The sequence below is a fragment of the Rhinopithecus roxellana genome, chromosome 2 (genome assembly GCF_007565055.1).
Source record: "Rhinopithecus roxellana isolate Shanxi Qingling chromosome 2, ASM756505v1, whole genome shotgun sequence".
Classification (NCBI taxonomy): domain Eukaryota; kingdom Metazoa; phylum Chordata; class Mammalia; order Primates; family Cercopithecidae; genus Rhinopithecus; species Rhinopithecus roxellana.
Window position 1 is genome coordinate 191,017,435 of NC_044550.1, and position 18,008 is coordinate 191,035,442.

Below are 18,008 nucleotides of genomic sequence, written 5' to 3' on the forward strand. Positions count from 1 at the left end.
TAAATGTGGAATATTGATATTCATTTATGTATTTTATTTATAGATAGAGAGCAGAAATTAGAGGGAAGATCAGCTTCAAAGTTGTATTCTAATTTCATAGTATATTAAACATTATATTAAAATGTTTATTTTGTTTTTTGTATATTTACTTTTAAGTCATTATTTTTCATGAGTTTTTTTGTTTTTGTTTTTGTTTTTACTTTTCTTATTATTTTAATTAAGTCGAAAAATACAGTATGGGGAAGTACACCACAATCCAGCTGTCCTGGGGAAGGGTATTTTCAGGTACTTACTAAGAACAATATAAATTTTGCTTTAAAACTAATCAACCACACTGAAAATCTGCTTTCAAAATAATCTTCCTCTCATTTCAAACTAAACTTAGACCTCAGAAATATTTTACATAATGGTTTAAGACTGAATTTTTTTCATCATGTACATCTCATAACCTCTTGCATGCATTTATCTTAGTTTTTACTTCTGTGTAGTTTAATACTATTAAAAACTAAAAGACTAAATCAGCTAATCAAATCAACCGAATCATAAATAAAAAACTACAATCTGTTATTTTCTAATCCCTAAGTGAAGCAGTTTTTCCTTATATTCAACTACAAAATGAATTTTTTCATAAACAAAGATCAGTTAATTAGTTCAAACAAGAATTAAATTCAATTCATAACAAACATTAATAATTGAGCATTCTTTTGAGTCACTGGTGTAAAAGAACATTTATAAAACTATCCATTTTTTAAATTACTCTTGTTCAAAACAATGTAGAAGAATGAATATCTAGATCTTTTTTGTCAAGGTACATTTAAAAATTAGCACTTACCCAAATATATTTTGTTTCCCTTTTGTCACTCTCTTCAAGCTTGAGTCTCAACATGTATCTCATAGTTATACTGAATTTAGTCAAACTAGATTTTTTTAAGAACTGTTTAATTGTAATAGAGTGAGCTTGACAAACATGTTCTTTTTTTATGAAGAAAACTTGGAAAGAAATAATTTACATGAATAGAATGGATTCTGCTAACCAGGTGATTCTCAAAGGGATTAATATTTGAAGTGATTCAATTCAAGTCCCATTTTTAATTAGCCATGTACTGCTTGTAAAAAAAAGGTATATAAAAAAATCATAATAGCTATGAGATTAAATATTAGATTTTTCTAATCATAAATTAGAAAATAGATAATTAAGGAATGGTTAAATATAAAATAAATATGAAACAAAGAAATATTTATTTACTGTCTCTTACCAAAGTTTTAAAAATTGGCTGTTCTAACAATCTGATTTATTTATTTATTTTTTATTTTTTATTTTTTATTTTTTATTTTTTTTGAGATGGAGTCTCGCTCTGTCGCCCAGGCTGGAGTGCAGTGGCCAACTCTCGGCTCACTGCAAGCTCCACCTCCCGGGTTTACACCATTCTCCTGCCTCAGCCTCCCGAGTAGCTGGGACTACAGGCGCCCGCCACCTCGCCCGGCTAATTTTTTGTATTTTTTAGTAGAGACGGGGTTTCACTGTGTTAGCCAGGATGGTCTCGATCTCCTGACCTTGTGATCCGCCCGCCTCGGCCTCCCAAAGTGCTGGGATTACAGGCTTGAGCCACCGCGCCCAGCCTGATTTATTTGTTAACTCAATAACATGTATACTATATAAAATGAAGAACACGTGGATTTGAAATTTTCAATGTAGGACTTAACTGTGTATCGAATAGCAGCATCCAGTAGTTTTAATAATAAATTGCACATAAATTACTTTGCGCATTAAGCTTTATAAAGGCTTATTATTGCCTTTATAATAAGAGTCAAGTAACTCCGTGACTCTGTGAAGTTGGGCATCAAAATTAGGTCATGGGGGTGTTTTGTTTTTGTTTTGTTTTGTTTTGTTTGACCTATTTAAATGGTCTCCTGGTGAAATCCTGAGTTAGTGACATGGTGTTTATACAAACTATAGTCATCTCTCAATATCTGTGGGGGATTGGTTCTAGGACCCCCATGCATACCAATATCCACAAATACTCGAGTCCCTTTTATAAAATGGTGCAGTATTTGCACATAACCTACGTACATCCTCCCATAAACATTAAATCATCTCTAGATTACTTATAATGCGTAGTACACATTAAATGCTATTGTAAATAGTTGTTAAATATTTTGTGTATTATTTTTTATTGTACTATTTTTATTTTTCCTCCAATATTTTCCATCTACACTGGATTGAATCTGTAGGTGTTTACAGAGAGCCAACTGTATTTACCTTAAAATACAGCATTCTTCAGTTTGACTGATACATGTTTTATTACTCGGCTATTTACACATTTTTCTTTAACTCATGTGGGGCTCATTTTTAAAAGATGTATCCACAAAAAGCATCTACTTGCATGATGAGAAAATAATAAACTTTGTACTGACACTGCATGCTCTTCTATCACTAATTGCTCTTGCCATTCTGATTTACAGTTAATCATGTTTCTTTTGCTTCCACATGTTTAACTTCTGCTTTAAAAAATTACAGTGTTTACTTACTGATACAGTAATATATGTTAATATAAAGTAAAATCTCATTCTGATTTTTAGTATGTTAGTAGTATAACTTTCTGTGGTTGGCCCTTTTGCTTCCTTCCTTGGGGTACCATTTCATATGTTCATGAATCTGACCTTTCTTTCATTTCAAAGTGAAGAAATTGAACTCTGAGATGATTTTTAAATGTTTACATTTATATATTTTTTATTTTTTTAATTGAAGTATGAATCTGATTCATGTTTTTTGTTTTTACAATCAGTTTCCAGAGGAGACAGAACTGGACCTTTTGTCAGTAACCATTGAAGGTCCATCCCATTATTCATCAAATAGTGAAGGATCATGTTCCGTGTTCAGTTCTCCCAAAACTCCAGGAGGCTTTTCACCAGGCATTCCTTTCCAAACTGAAGAGGGCCGACGGGATGACAGTTTGTCTTCTACCAGTGAAGATTCCGAGAAGGATGAAAAAGATGAAGACCATGAGAGGGAAAGGTTTTATATTTACAGGAAACCCTCGTGAGTAACCTTGTTTTAAGATCCTAATGTAGTATTTCAGAATCTAGAAATGACCACAAAATGTTACATATAACTCAACTTTTACAAAAAATAATTTTTAGTGTGCCACGCTTGAGTGAGAGTGACTCATTAAAATAAAATTTATTTTAATAAAATTTATCACATGGTTTATTGTGATGTAGCTCCATATAGCATTATTTTTAAAATTTAAGTGTTTTTCAAGTCATCTAAGTTTAATCATCTAAAATAAAATGGAAATAAAGATGTGGTTATGAGTAAATTAAAGGAGAGGGCTGTATTCCTGTGGCATTAAAGTAACAGATTGTAGCAAGGAGATACGTAATAGTGAAGGCTAGTTAAGAAAAGTAGTAAAGGGAAGTGGTTAGCAATAGATGAAAGACTTAAGCAAATTCTTAGAAGAAATAAGATGAAATGGTGTTAATGAAATAAATGACATATGTGAAATTTTGCTCTGAATATGCCCTCAAGAGGAGCCGCAAGGATCTTTGGAACTGATCTATTTAAACCACCCTCAAGTGAGGTTGTGACAGTAATAGTAAGAGCTTCTAATAATGGTAATAAATAATGAGAAATTGCCTTAGCACAAGAGTGTAACCAAAAGTTGATCTATAAGAAACTGTCTCTATCTTCAGTCTTCTGCATTTTGAGCTTTAGGGATTCTTTCCTCCCTTTCCTAGACTGAAGCCACTGACTCCTAAATCCCATACGTCAGCATATTTGGTTTTACTCCTTCATTTTTCTGGAGTACATTCTCAAATAACTTTCTATGAAAAGTTATTATTGCAGATCTACTTCATTTTCTTCATGTCTAAAGTAGCTTTACTGCTTTTGTGTTTATTATTGGGTTGGGAAAAGAATTCTAGTCTAATATTTATTTCTTCTCCTAAGTAAGAAAAACTGCTCTGTTATCTTCCAGCATCCATATTCAGCATATGCTGGTTATCTTTTTCAATTCTGTCAATGTGACCTAAGATTTTTTTGATATTTTATAAAATATCTGTTTTCTTCCAAGAAATTCTTAGAATCTTGTCATTATATTTAATTTCATGGTGGTCCAGGTTTGAGTCTTTTCTAACAATTTTTCTAGGTATTTTGGTATTTCTTAAAACATAATATAAATTTTGTCATAGGAAATATTACTTTATAGTTGTGTGGATAAATTCTTCCCTTTTTTTTTTTGTTTTGTCTTAACAGTAATCAGACATTTGCCTTCTTGAACAGATGATCTATATCTCCTTACTTTTTATGTTTTACATTGCCTTTTTGAAAACTATTTTGTCAGTTTTATTGAGATATAATTTACATTAGTGTAACCATATTTTCCAGATATACAATTGGATAAGTTCTTTAAATATTTTATTTTGGTAAGATCACTTAGCATGAGATCTACCCTCTTAACACCTTTTTAAGTGTGCAATACAATATCGTTATCTTTAGGCACAATCTCTAGAACTTATTAATCTTGCATAACTGAAACTTTATACATGATTGATTAGCAACTGCCAACCTCCCCCCGGCCCCCAACCCCTGACAACCACCATTCTATTCTCTACTTATATGAATTGGGCAATTTTAGATACCTCATGTAAGTGGACTCCTGCAGTATTTGTCCTTCTGTATCTGGCTTATTTCATGTAGCATAATGTCCTCAAGTTCATACGTGTTGTCACATAGTGCAGCATTTCCTTCTTTTTTTTTAAGGCTGATAATATTCCATTGTATGTATGCACCACATTTTTAAATTCATTTGTCTGTCAATGGACATTTTAGGTTGTTTCTACATCTTGGCTATTGTGAAAAATGCTGCAGTGAACATGGGAGTGCTAATATCTCTTTGAGATCCCGATTTCAATTCTTTTGGATATATACCCAGAAATGGGATCTCTGGATCATGTTGTAGTTCTACTGTAATCTGTTGAGGAATCTCCATACTGTTTTCCCTAGCAGCTGCACTATTTTGCATTCCTACCAAAATGTCCAAGGATTGTTTTCTCCATGTCCTTGCCAACACTTATTTTTTGTTTTTATTTAAATAATAGTCATCTTAACAGGTATGAAGTCATAATCTCATTGTGGTTTTGATTTGCATTTCCTTGATGACAGTAATATTAAGCACCTTTTCATATACCCGTTGGCTGATTCTTTGCAGAAATGTCTACTTAAGTTCTTAGCCAGTTTTTAAAATTGGATTTTTTTTGCTTTCTGAATGCTAGGATTTTCTTACATACTTTGGGAATTACCCCCTTGTCAGATATATGGTTACAAATATTTTCCCCCATTCCATGGGTTGCCTTTTCACCCTATTGATTGTTTCCATTGCTTTGCAGAAGCTCTTTTAGTTTGATGTCCCATTTGTCTGTTTTTACTTTTGTTGTCTGTGCTTTTGGTGTCAGGAAATCATTGCCAAGACCAGTGCTATGAAGCCTTTTCCCTATATTTTCTTCTAAGAGTTTAACAGTTTCAGGTGTTATGTTAAGTCTTTAATCCATTTTGAGTTGATATTTTTGTATGGTATAACGTAAGGGTTCAATTTCATTTTTTTGATGTAGATACCCAGTTTTTCCAGCACCATTTGTTAAAGAGCTTATGGCATTATTTTTCTTTCCTTGTTCTGTCTTTAATAAAATCTGGAAAGTAACATTTAAATGTTATAATTTGAGAAAATGAAATATTTTCCAACACACACAGTATAGTTTGTATACTGATATTTAGACTCCTTAAAAGTGGTGATTATGTCTGTGTCCTCATCACCTAGCACATAGCCTGGCATATAATGGTTATTCAGTACATAATAGCTGAGTAAAATGACTCCATTAAACTCACTCAAGTTAATTTATAAAATAGTAAAATTTATTTACAGACTATTGCTCACATAACATGTTTAATAGTTTGTTAAAAAGAACTCATTTTACTACAATGTAATGATCAGTTGTTCTTTCTGTAGACACACATCTCGTAAAAAAGCAACAGGCTTTGCTGCTGTTCATCAGCTATTTACAGAACGCTGGCCAACAACACCAGTCAATAGAAGTCTTAGTGGCACGGCTACAGAGAGAAATATTGACTTTGAACTTGATATACGGGTTGAAATTGATAGTGGGAAATGTGTACTCCACCCAACCACCCTTCTACAAGAACATGATGATATAAGTTTGAGAAGGTAAGAAATCGATTAAAAAAGGATACATGTAACTTTATCTTTTAGAAATACTATTCATATATCACTGAATTATAACAAACTTCTCCATCCCAAAATGCAGATTTGAAGTGTAAATGTAATTATAGTTATAATGGTCAAGTGGTTATTTCTTACACAATTTCTTATAAACAAGTGCATAATATTTTCTGGCAACTAGAAATTGATGTCTGATTTAGAGTCTGGCAAATTTTTTAATTAAAATAGTTATATCTTTGGAATTCTTTTAACATACATGAATTTCTCAGTGTCCCTGTATTATACATATTTCAGTTTTAAAGAACAACATAGTGCTCAGAAGTATCTTGGTTATTGAGAGTTTTGATGAGTTCATAAAGAAACAAGAAAGACTGGGAGACAGTTACGCAGACCTCGGTAGACTGAAATTGTGTTCAGGATATAACTGCAGCTTTACTATTTGTTTACATCACTAACTAAATGATGATATAAACAGGATTAACATATTTTTTCTTTAATTTTTTTCTTTTCTAATCTAAAAATGAACTGTAAAAAAAAAAATAGTTATAATTGAGTGGATGGGTGGACATGTAGATAAAAAGAATGCTGACCATTATTGAAACTGGGTAGTGGAAACATGGAGGATCATTAATGATACTATTCTGATTACTTTTTATATGTTCAAAAATTTCCATAATAAAATATTTGAGGCTTTTATAAAATAAGAGAAAATAAAAAGGTACTATAAACAGTTAAAATCTCTTACAAATGAAGTAGTGATGATAAAAAGAATGACTATTAGTTTATTTTTGATTGAACCATAACCCATAATAAATTGCTAATATTTAGCTGTATTTTTACCTATATAAAGGGCAGTTTCATTTGGTTCAACCTAGTATGTTCAAATGAAAGTCACAACCTTAGGAAAGAAAGGTAACTGCCCTGTATAGTTAGGGAACAACATTTACATCCTTCATGCAAGGCATTAACCAGTCTCAGTAGAGATACTGATGAACTTTAGTTTTTTTCAGCTTCCTAAAGGAAGGATTATATTCCATTTACTGTAAAAATAAAAGTTAGCTTTTAAACAACAAAAAAGAGATAAATGTGTCATTTTTTAGAACGATAAGAACATTTTTCTGTTCACAGGAGTTATGATCGAAGTTCCAGGAGCTTAGATCAAGATTCACCTTCAAAAAAGAAGAAGTTTCAAACTAATTATGCTTCTACCACCCATTTAATGACCGGCAAGAAAGTGCCATCATCTCTACAGACAAAGCCTAGTGACCTAGAAACAACAGTATTTTACATTCCTGGAGTTGATGTAAAGGTAAAAACCTAATTGACTAGGGTAAGGGATTAGACTATTGGTAGCAATGTTTATTTTCCATCATATATGTTCATCTTTTTCTCATTATATTAAAATGAGACTTAGTAACTTTTTTGTCTAATATGGCCATATTCTGGACAGAAGAACATCAAAACTGCAGGTTCCCACTTCATTTATATAGCATTTTCCATGGAAGTTTGATGGAAAGAAGTTCAGTTTTTTAATAAATTGATATTCATAACAAACTTGCTAAACCTCGCCTAGTGCAACTTCATTAAACAATTTTTTAGATTCTAGAATTATAGAATCATAGACTATTCAATTTGAAAGGACATTAAAGATTATCTGAAACTACCTTTTTATTTTAAAAAATGAATAAAAGCAAAGAAACTTGCCAGGATCACAAAGCTAACTTTTAAAAGTTAAAAGTCTTCTGACTTCCAGTGTTCTTTTCTACATTTTTCTATATTTCTTGATTTTCCTCATCTTCATAATTTTAATTTTAAAAGTTTATTTATTTCAATACAGTTGCATTACAATTCCAAGACGCTAAAGACTGAATCACCTAATGCCTCCAGGGGATCTTCCTTGCCAAGAACACTCTCCAAAGAGTCCAAGCTGTATGGTATGAAAGATAGTGCAACATCTCCTCCTTCTCCTCCTTTACCTTGCACTGTCCAGAGCAAGACTAACACCTTACTTCCTCCCCAGCCCCCACCTATTCCCGCAGGTATTTAAGGAGTATATAGTCTATTTTTTGTCATTTTAAAAATTTTTAGTTATTACCTACTTGCTCTTTTGAGACTTTCCAATGCACATGTTTAAGAAAAAAGGACATACACTTGTCAATAATGACTATACAGACTTCATATATGGAAGTGTGGGCCAACCATTTTCACCTGTTTTTGAAATTGACATTACTTTAGAATATCTGTTATAAAATAAACAATATACCAAATAGTTTACTTACTTAAATTTTTCGGTCTGTACATATAAAAAGAGTAGTTTTATGTAGCTCAAATTTGGGAGCTAATGATCAGATGGAAATATCAAACGTGAGAGTACATTGGGCTTAAACATTTATTACTTCTCTGTTGTATAACACATTACCCAGAATTTATGACTTATAACCTCAACCACAGGTTCTGTTGATCAGAAATGTAGGCACAGTTTGGCTCAGTGGATCTAACTCATGGTCTTTTACAAGATTGTAGTCATGACATTGGCTAGGGCTAGAGTCATCTGAATACCTGATTGGGGCTGAAAAATCTGCCTCCATCATGTCTCAGTCATGTGACTGGCTAATTGGTACTTCAGTTCCTCTCATGTGGGCTTCTCTAATGGGCTTCTTGAGTGTTCTCCAAAAGAGACCTGTGTGAGTAAAACCTTGTGGTAGAAGGTCAGTATGGAAGTAAACTACACAAGGGTATGAATACCAGGAGGCAAGGATCATTGAAAGTCATCTTGGGATCTGGCTACCATAGCACATGAATGATACCATACATACATGGCAAGATTTCCAAAAAATATCAGACTAGACAAGAATTATTTGAAAAAGTTTCATTTGGGAGACAAAACCTGGATATATAAACCTTTTAAAATGGTAATTATGCTGAGAATGCCTAATACCACTTTTCAGTTAACAAGGCACACCTGTGTCCATTAAGTGCATGGCAGATATTAACACCTTTTATAAATGAGGAAAGTTAAGGCTCATAAAAGTTGGATGTCTTTTCTAGATTTGAACAACTAATAAATGTTAAGAGTTGGAAACCTTAGCCAAAGCTAGCTAAGTCTTAGATGTTTTACTCATTCTCCTGAAGCAGATATATTTAGTTAGGTAAAAGGAAAGAGAAATGGCATCCCATATAGGGAAGCATTATAAATATGTACAAGCTAAGCCTAGGAAAGCCTGAGAACAGTGACATTTTTCTTCACTTGCCACTAAATATTGTTAAAGTTCTCTATATCTTCTTCAGTGGACAAAATGACTAATGCTAATGAGAGACTAAGCAAAATATAAAGCTGAAAAACTGGACCAAAACTTGTGACGTACAGCAAGTAGGGATAACCACCTTATTATATGTCATTAATTGCCTCTGTATTCTAACATTAACATATCATTCCTATCAACCTGCTACTTTTATTATTTTCTTGTAAGGCCTTAAATGGGAGGTACTTCACCTGATTAAACTTTAATATAATTCAAATTTCTGTTTAATTGGAACTTTTTATAAAATCCATTAAATGGAATTTCTAAATGTTCTAGCCAAAGGAAAAGGAAGTGGAGGAGTAAAAACAGCCAAGTTATATGCCTGGGTAGCACTTCAGTCATTGCCAGAAGAAATGGTTATCAGTCCCTGCCTATTAGACTTTCTGGAAAAAGCTCTGGAAACTATCCCAATTACACCAATTGAAAGGAATTACACAGGTAAGCATCCTTCTTATATACCTGCCCATCATATATATTTTGGGATCTTATTATATAGAAGGTTTTCTTAATGCTATTATACATTATTACATAATATATGCAATTATAAATATTAAAGAATTATAAACTGTAAAAGAACTTGAGAGATCATCTAATTGTCATTTACAAATGAAGAAACTAAGTCCTGGTAAGGTTACATAACTTTCCCATGGCCCCAGCTAGTTAATGACAAAATTAACATTTAGGTTCTACATCCTTAGTGTGTCCCTTGGACTGGAATCTCTTTGAGGGCAAGGATATAATCACTAGTTTCTTTGTACAGTGTTTGGTATAGCAGCAGGAAAATCTGAGTTTGGGGGAATGAGCAAGAGGTGTGAACAGGGAAAAACATATAGAATGAAGGCTACAGAAGCAAATGTTTCTGGGTGTTCATACCTCTCATCTCACTTGTATATACAATAAGGATCTTTTAATAAATAGTTTGCCTTTGATCTAATAATAAAACTTAACCAGATATTTTAAACAGCTGTCAGCTCACAAGATGAAGATATGGGACATTTTGAAATACCAGATCCTATGGAAGAATCAACAACATCACTAGTGTCATCTTCAACATCTGCTTACTCTTCCTTCCCTGTAGATGTTGTGGTTTATGTACGAGTTCAGGTGACATACTTCATTTCTTTCTTTTTGTTTTAAAGAGGAATGTTTTTCTTAAGTTTATTTGAACACTTCAACATTATTACTGTTTAAAAGTTTTCTTAACCTCGGGTTCATGAACCTTTAGTACGTTTATGATGGCTTGGAGGTTGCTTGAGTATCTGTGAAGTATGTGTGAAATGTTATATATATACAGATGCTCAAGTTATGATGCTAAGTTCTGATTAACGCATCACAAACTGAATAGTATAAGTCAGTAATACATTTAATACACTTAACTTACTGAACATCATAGCTTGAACTAGCTTACCTTAAATGTGCTCAGAACACATTACTCTTCAGGTGGGTAAAGTCGTCTAACACAAAGCCTTTTTTATAATACAGTCTTGAATATCTCATGTAATGTATTGAATGTTTACTGAAAGTGAAATGCAGAATGGTTGTGTGGGTCCTCAAAATACAGGTTCTACTGAATGTGTATCACTTTTGCCCATCATAAAGTAGAAAAGTCCTAAATTGTAGATCATCTATATTCACTTTTCTACCAAGAAGTTTCATAGATCTTTGGGTTTTCAAAAATTAAAACTCATACTTCTGTGGCAAAAATAAAAATATTTAAGTTAAAACCCTTTTTTAAGCATTTTATGCCTTTATTTTGGCACCTTAATTTCTTGCCATTATAGTTCTTTCTGGGCAGATACAAAGTGTAATTGAGATGTAAAGTCACAATAGTACTTTTGTTAAAAATTTTGCTAAGCAGCCGGGCGCGGTGGCTCAAGCCTGTAATCCCAGCACTTTGGGAGGCCGAGATGGGCGGATCACGAGGTCAGGAGATCGAGACCATCCTGGCTAACACGGTGAAACCCCGTCTCTACTGAAAAATACAAAAAACTAGCCAGGCGAGGTGGCGGGTGCCTTTAGTCCCAGCTACTCTGGAAGCTGAGACAGGAGAAGGGCGTGAACCTGGGAGGCGGAGCTTGCAGTGAGCTGAGATCTGGCCACTGCACTCCAGCCCGGGTGACAGAGTGAGACTCCGTCTCAAAAAAAAAAAAAAAAAAAAAAAAAATTTTGCTAAGTGTTACCTAGTTTTTATTTTTTATTCTAAAATGCAGTCCTACCAATAGACCTTTGAGAGTATATATTAGCATATATACTATACCAAATATAGTATATATTTAATTAAATCTGTTTATCAAGGAGGATTTAAAACTACTTGTATCAAAACTTCAGGGTTTAGTTGATCCTCAATTAAAATCTAATAATCAATCTTAAGAGTAAAGGAAACACTAATGGTCATCTGTTCCAACTATCTTCTATAACGTTAATGTGGCCAAAGAGCTTCAGTCTTACATTGTAGAATTTTTAGCTAGCTTTTTTAAAGGCCTGAGGAAAACAGAATGAATGAGGGCTTGAGAGTTATAAAACCTTTGGGCTGGGTGCAGTGGCTCACACCTGTAATCACAGCACTTTGGGAAGCTGAGGTGGGTAGATCACTTGAGCCCAGGAGTTGGAGACCAGCCTGGGCAACATATGGAGACCCCATCTCTACCAGGGAAAAAAAAAAAAAAAAAATTAGCCAGGTGTGATGGTGTGCATCTGTGGTCCTAGCTACTTGGGAGGCTGAGATGGGAAAACTGCTTGAGACTGGTAGGTTCAAAGGCTGCAATGAGCCATAATTGCACCACTGCAGTCCAGCCTGGGCAACAGAGTGAGACCCTGTCTCTAAAAAGACAAAAACCAACCTTTGTTATTATGAACAAGTTTAATATGAGCATAAATATTTTTAAGGTTCTGAACTATAACCAACCTTTGTTATTATGAACAAGCTTAATATAAGCATAAATATTTTTAAGGTTCTGAACTATCTAAATATCTAAATACAGTCCCTCCGTATACTTAGGAGATTGGCTCTAGCACTACCCCTGCCCCCCACTATGTATACCAAAATCCACACATACTCAAGTCCCGCAGTCAGCCCTGAGGAATTACTAAAAAAGAAAAGAGACAGCCCTCTGTATATGTGGGATTTTCATCCCAAATACTGTATTTTCAATCCATGTTTGGCTGAAAAAAATCCGTATGTTAATTGGACCAGTACAGTTCAAACCTGTGGTGTTCAAGGGACAACCGTCTTATTGTTCTGAGATGGCGCCTCAAATATTTAGGTTTTTTAAAATGATAGCATTTTGTTTATACATTTTGATTTTTATATCATGCTTCTGTTTAAAAAAGCTAGGACAATAAACAAAATCTTAAGTATCAAATGAGTAAACATGATCAATATACGTAGACAGAAATGGAAATTAAATGTAACTTTTGAAATCCAAAGTGAAATTTCTTAACTTCCCTGTAGATGTTGTGGGTTATGTATGAGTTCAGGTGATATACTTCATTTCTTTCTGTTAAAAAAAAAGAAGTTTCTTAAGTTTATTTGAACATTTCAATATTATTTCCATTTAAAACTTTTCATTTATCGAGTTCCTGGAAACCTTTTTCTGTTATTTTTAGCCCTCACAGATAAAATTTAGCTGTTTACCAGTATCAAGAGTAGAATGCATGTTAAAGCTGCCATCCCTGGATTTGGTGTTTTCTTCAAACCGAGGAGAACTGGAGACTTTAGGGACTACATATCCTGCAGAGACTTTATCCCCTGGAGGTAATGCTACTCAGAGTGGAACAAAGACTTCTGCTAGCAAAACTGGAATACCAGGTATAGATAATGTTCTTTTATTCCTCTAGTATAAAACCAAATACTATTTTTAAATGAATATTTTAATAGTAATTAATACATATTTTAAAATATATTTGGAAAAGGGGAATATCTGAGGATTATTTATAGAAAGAAATCTATAGTAGACCAATGTTTTGAGTATATTTCATGTGTTACTTGAACTTGAGTACCCTTTGGTTTCTATTTTTAGCTGAATGGCAATTAGACAGTATTTTGAATTTGGCTTGAATGTACATACTACAAGCACTATGACATAACTACTATATAATAATTCACACATTCAAGTACTTTTGAATATCTTTTATCTTAAGCTATACTTGACATTCAGGAGTAATCAGTATTATAAATGGAAAATAAGAAACATAGTGTTACCTTACAGGGATTTTTTATCACACTGAGTGAAAACTGTATCAAGTAGCAGTAGCATATGTATTTTTAAAGGGCAAATTTGGTTATCTAACTCAAATATGTGTTTCATAAAGGTTTTGTTTTTAAAATATAATTGATTTCCTGAGATGATAGGCATTCCTCACTATGTTAAAGCTGGGTGCCATTTCTGCCCTAAAAATGAAACAGAGATCACACATGCAAATGGTAAAGATTTTATTGAATACCTCTGAAAAAAAGAGACTAGACTGAATGAAAACTGATAAGACTGGAATATAGTTAAAATAGTGGTTCTTAACCAGGAGCTATCTTGTTGGCAATATTAGGAGACAATTTTGATAGTCATAACTGAGGGTTTACAGCTGGCAGCTAGAAGGGAAGCCAGAGATGTTACTAAACATTCTATAGTATCTATGACAACCCCCTCCACTCCCAAAGAATTATGTGGTTGAAAATGTCAATAATGGCAAGGCTGAGAAAGCTTGCATTAAGAGTGAAAAAAATAAAATCCTAAATTCCATTTTTGAGAGGCAAGAAGACTGTGGAGGGCGAATTACCTTTCTGATTTGTAAGGAAATACAGCTCAGGTTTTGGGTCCTACTTTTTGAGAGTCATCTTAGATTCAAATCTTTTTTTTTTTTTTTTTTTTTGAGACGGAGTCTCGCTCTGTCGCCCGGGCTGGAGTGCAGTGGCCGGATCTCAGCTCACTGCAAGCTCCGCCTCCCGGGTTTACGCCATTCTCCTGCCTCAGCCTCCCGAGTAGCTGGGACTACAGGCGCCCGCCACCTCACCCGGCTAGTTTTTTGTATTTTTTAGTAGAGACGGGGTTTCACCATGTTAGCCAGGATGGTCTCGATCTTCTGACCTCGTGATCCGCCCGTCTCGGCCTCCCAAAGCGCTGGGATTACAGGCTTGAGCCACCGCGCCCGGCCCAAATCTTTATTCTACTAATCTTATCAAGCATCAGTTGGAAAAATTATTACAAACTGGCTTGTGAGAAAGCATCCCAAAATTCATCTTTGAAAAATTGAAATTATATCTTGAACACAGTATTTACTTGTACTAGTGGGGAAATTGTTACAGGAAATCATTTGTTTTGCTGTGTGAATCTCAGTTTTCACAACAAAATTGGAAAACAAAAAGGTTGATATCTTAGAAATAAAGATTTTGCTAATGTGGTCACCCATTATCTAGTACTTAGCTCCAAAATATTGCTGTTGGAGTTGTGTTGTCAACAAAATATTGTAAGTGGTAGTGTTGGTTTTTGAAAAACATTTTCTGATTATAAAATTTACACTCACTATTCATTATAGAAAATGAAGAGTACTAAAGGTGAAATGAAAATGAGAATATCCCTTTATCCTAGATAACCAGTGTTATCTCTGATAACACTACAACATTTCTATAGTGATACAATATTTTTCCAAGGCAAAAACTGAAATATGGCCTCTTCTATGTAACTTTTTAAAATTTAAAATATCATAGGTATTTTCCTAAATTATTAAATATTCATCTCTAAAAGTAATGGCTGTAAGATATTCCATCAGTTTGATCATATACTTGAGATTCCATGGACTGTTTTGCTTTCAAAATAATACTAAAGTCAACATCTTTATATGTAAATATTTTTAAACAAATACATATTCTTAGGAGAAATTCTTAAAAGTGGAATTTCTAGGTTAGGAAGTATGAACATTTTGAAAGTGTTTGATACATTTGCTTTCTGGTAAGACTGTAACATTTCTACACCCTCACCACAGTGTGTATGGACACCAGTTCATTGTATTCTTCCCAACACTGCTTTAAATTTAATTTTAATCATTGTCAATGTGATGGATTAAAATTGGATTTTATTAATCTGTACTCTATTACTTCATTAGCTATTTCTTGGGAGTGGTAAATATATGCCCATGCCCATGCCCATTTCTCTTTTGGAATGTTAATCTTTTTCTTAATGACAAACTGTCCTAATGTCATAAATTATTAGCACTTAAATTATTATAGCAGTATATATGCACCATGCTAGGAATAGGTAGTGAAAGGAATATGAAATGAGACACTTTTTTATGCCCAAATTTTATGATTCCTTAGAAAACAACAGAAATGAATAGCACCCCTCATTTGATCATTATAAAATATTCAAGGAATGATGATGAGAATATATAGGTTGTGACAATATCCATTCTTTCAAAGGATCTTTGTGGTCTGGGTCAGTGCTAGGGCATAGTAATAGTGAACTTAGCTAATAGACGTGGTTCATACTTACTAATGTGGAACCTAAACTGAATTTGGAGAAACAAATAATAGCCCAGCAGACAAGCTTATTTTAAATGGAAACGTGAGGTGAGTATGAGTTAGCCAAGCACAGAGTTAGGGGAACGGACGCTCCTGGGAGATAATACAAAATACACAAAGAAGAAACAGTTTGGCAACTCTGAATAACAAAAAGGAAAAAAAAGCCATTGTTAAGTGTGGAGACTGGCATAAGAAGGGTTTAGAGAGATAGGAAAGAGTCAACTCATGTGGGAAAGCCACTGAAAGGTTAAGCAAGGGAGTGGATATGATTCACGTACATACTTTTAGAATACCAGTCCAGCTGCAGTGCGGTAGTTGATTGGAGTAGGACGAGGCAAGGAGAACTGTTTCTGTAGTCCAGGCAGAGTTAATAATTGCTTAAGCTACAATGGCAGCAGTGAGATGGAAGGAAATGGACAGACTTTATATGCCTGAGATATAGAAATGATGAATGATAAACTGCATGACAGACAGTCAGGAGTAGGAAAGATGACAGATAACTCCTAGGTTTTGGTTGAGCTATTTTCTTTTTATTTATTTATTTTTTTTTTTTTGAGATGGAGTCTCGCTGTGTTGCCCAGGCTGGAGTGTAGTGGGGCCATCTCGGCTCAATGAAGCCTCCAACTCCTGGGTTCAAAGAATTCTCCTGCCTCAGCCTCCTGAGCAGCTGGGATTACAGGCGCATGCCACCACGCCCGGCTAGTTTTTGTATTTTTAGTAGAGATGGAGTTTCACCATATTGGTCAGGCTGGTCTCAAGCTCCTGACCTCATAATCTGCCCGCTTCAGCCTCCCAAAGTGCTGGGATTACAGGCATGAGCCACTGCGCCCAGCCTGGTTGAGCTATTTTCATGATGTATTCATTTACTGGAGATGCGGCCCACTGGAAGAAAAGCAAATTCAAGGAAAAAGATCAAGAGTACAGTTCGGTTTAAATGCCTGTGAGCCATTCTAATAGGAGGTCAAGTAGGCAGTTGTAATATATAAATCCAAAGGAGGTCTGGTCTGGACATACATTTTCGAATCACCAGCAAAATCATTTAATAATCTATTCAAATGGTCTCTTTTTTTTAATGTTTTTGGAATTTACCTGTCGATCCCTAGTAAATGTTACCAACAAGGACACTTGGCTGTCCACACGAGATCTTTTTACTTTCTGCATTTGCATACCTTGCCCTGTTTCCACTGCATCTACTGAAATGTGGACTCCAAGTATATGATATAGATTTTTTACAGTATGTTCTCCTCCCCTTTTGCTTAAGCCCCAGCTATTTTGGGCCTCTTCCACTGCCTGCTTCTAGGAGTCAAGGAGAAAATAGGAAACCATGCAGTAGGCCAAACATATATATAAAAATAATTGTTTTAAGGATGAACAGAGTATTCAACCCTGGTGTAAATTAATTGGTAAATACACCTAAGTCTTTATTTCAGTTTTAAGGATTTAAATCTATTGATCTGTTAAATCTATTGATATGTTTGAGTGTCTTCATTTTACTCTGAAGTCATGTTTGGTTCTTAAGAACATATTATTGACTGGCCTTTTTTTCTTGTGGCTTATATTTTCAATTTCCTGTGCTCACTGTAGGTTCATCAGGATTAGGCAGCCCTCTTGGCCGAAGTCGACATAGTAGTAGTCAGTCAGACCTGACCAGTTCCAGCAGTAGTTCATCTGGCTTGAGCTTCACTGCATGCATGTCTGACTTTTCCCTTTATGTATTTCATCCATATGGAGCAGGGAAACAAAAAACTGCTGTTTCTGGCCTTACACCTGGATCAGGAGGATTAGGTATACTTTGCATGTTCATGTGTTTTTCAGATTTATGGCATGTTTTCAAACTTCCAAGCTTTATTTTCATAAATCATAAGGGACATACCCAAGATCACTTTTATATTTTTCCTCTTTGATAATACCTATCTCATATTTACATAAGTATACATATACAATAAGTAATTCAGGTGA

At 34.1% G+C, this 18,008-nt stretch overlaps 1 protein-coding gene across 8 annotated transcripts in view; it reads left to right on the forward strand.

Moving 5' to 3' along the window:
* Window positions 1-18,008, forward strand: part of KIAA1109 (KIAA1109 ortholog) — a 225,219-nt gene that overhangs the window by 187,949 nt on the left and 19,262 nt on the right. For 5 of the 8 annotated variants that reach the window (XM_030925315.1, XM_030925337.1, XM_030925333.1 and 2 more), the window contains 9 exons: window positions 223-285; window positions 2,787-3,040; window positions 6,006-6,221; window positions 7,365-7,545; window positions 8,074-8,170; window positions 9,815-9,976; window positions 10,503-10,642; window positions 13,145-13,346; window positions 17,634-17,834. In XM_030925315.1, the coding sequence (XP_030781175.1) occupies window positions 223-285; window positions 2,787-3,040; window positions 6,006-6,221; window positions 7,365-7,545; window positions 8,074-8,170; window positions 9,815-9,976; window positions 10,503-10,642; window positions 13,145-13,346; window positions 17,634-17,834 (1,516 nt within the window). Of the gene's footprint in view, window positions 1-222; window positions 286-2,786; window positions 3,041-6,005; window positions 6,222-7,364; window positions 7,546-8,073; window positions 8,171-9,814; window positions 9,977-10,502; window positions 10,643-13,144; window positions 13,347-17,633; window positions 17,835-18,008 lie in introns of those variants that run through there. The other 3 variants (XM_030925343.1, XM_010362557.2, XM_030925346.1) reach the window with 3 other exon arrangements.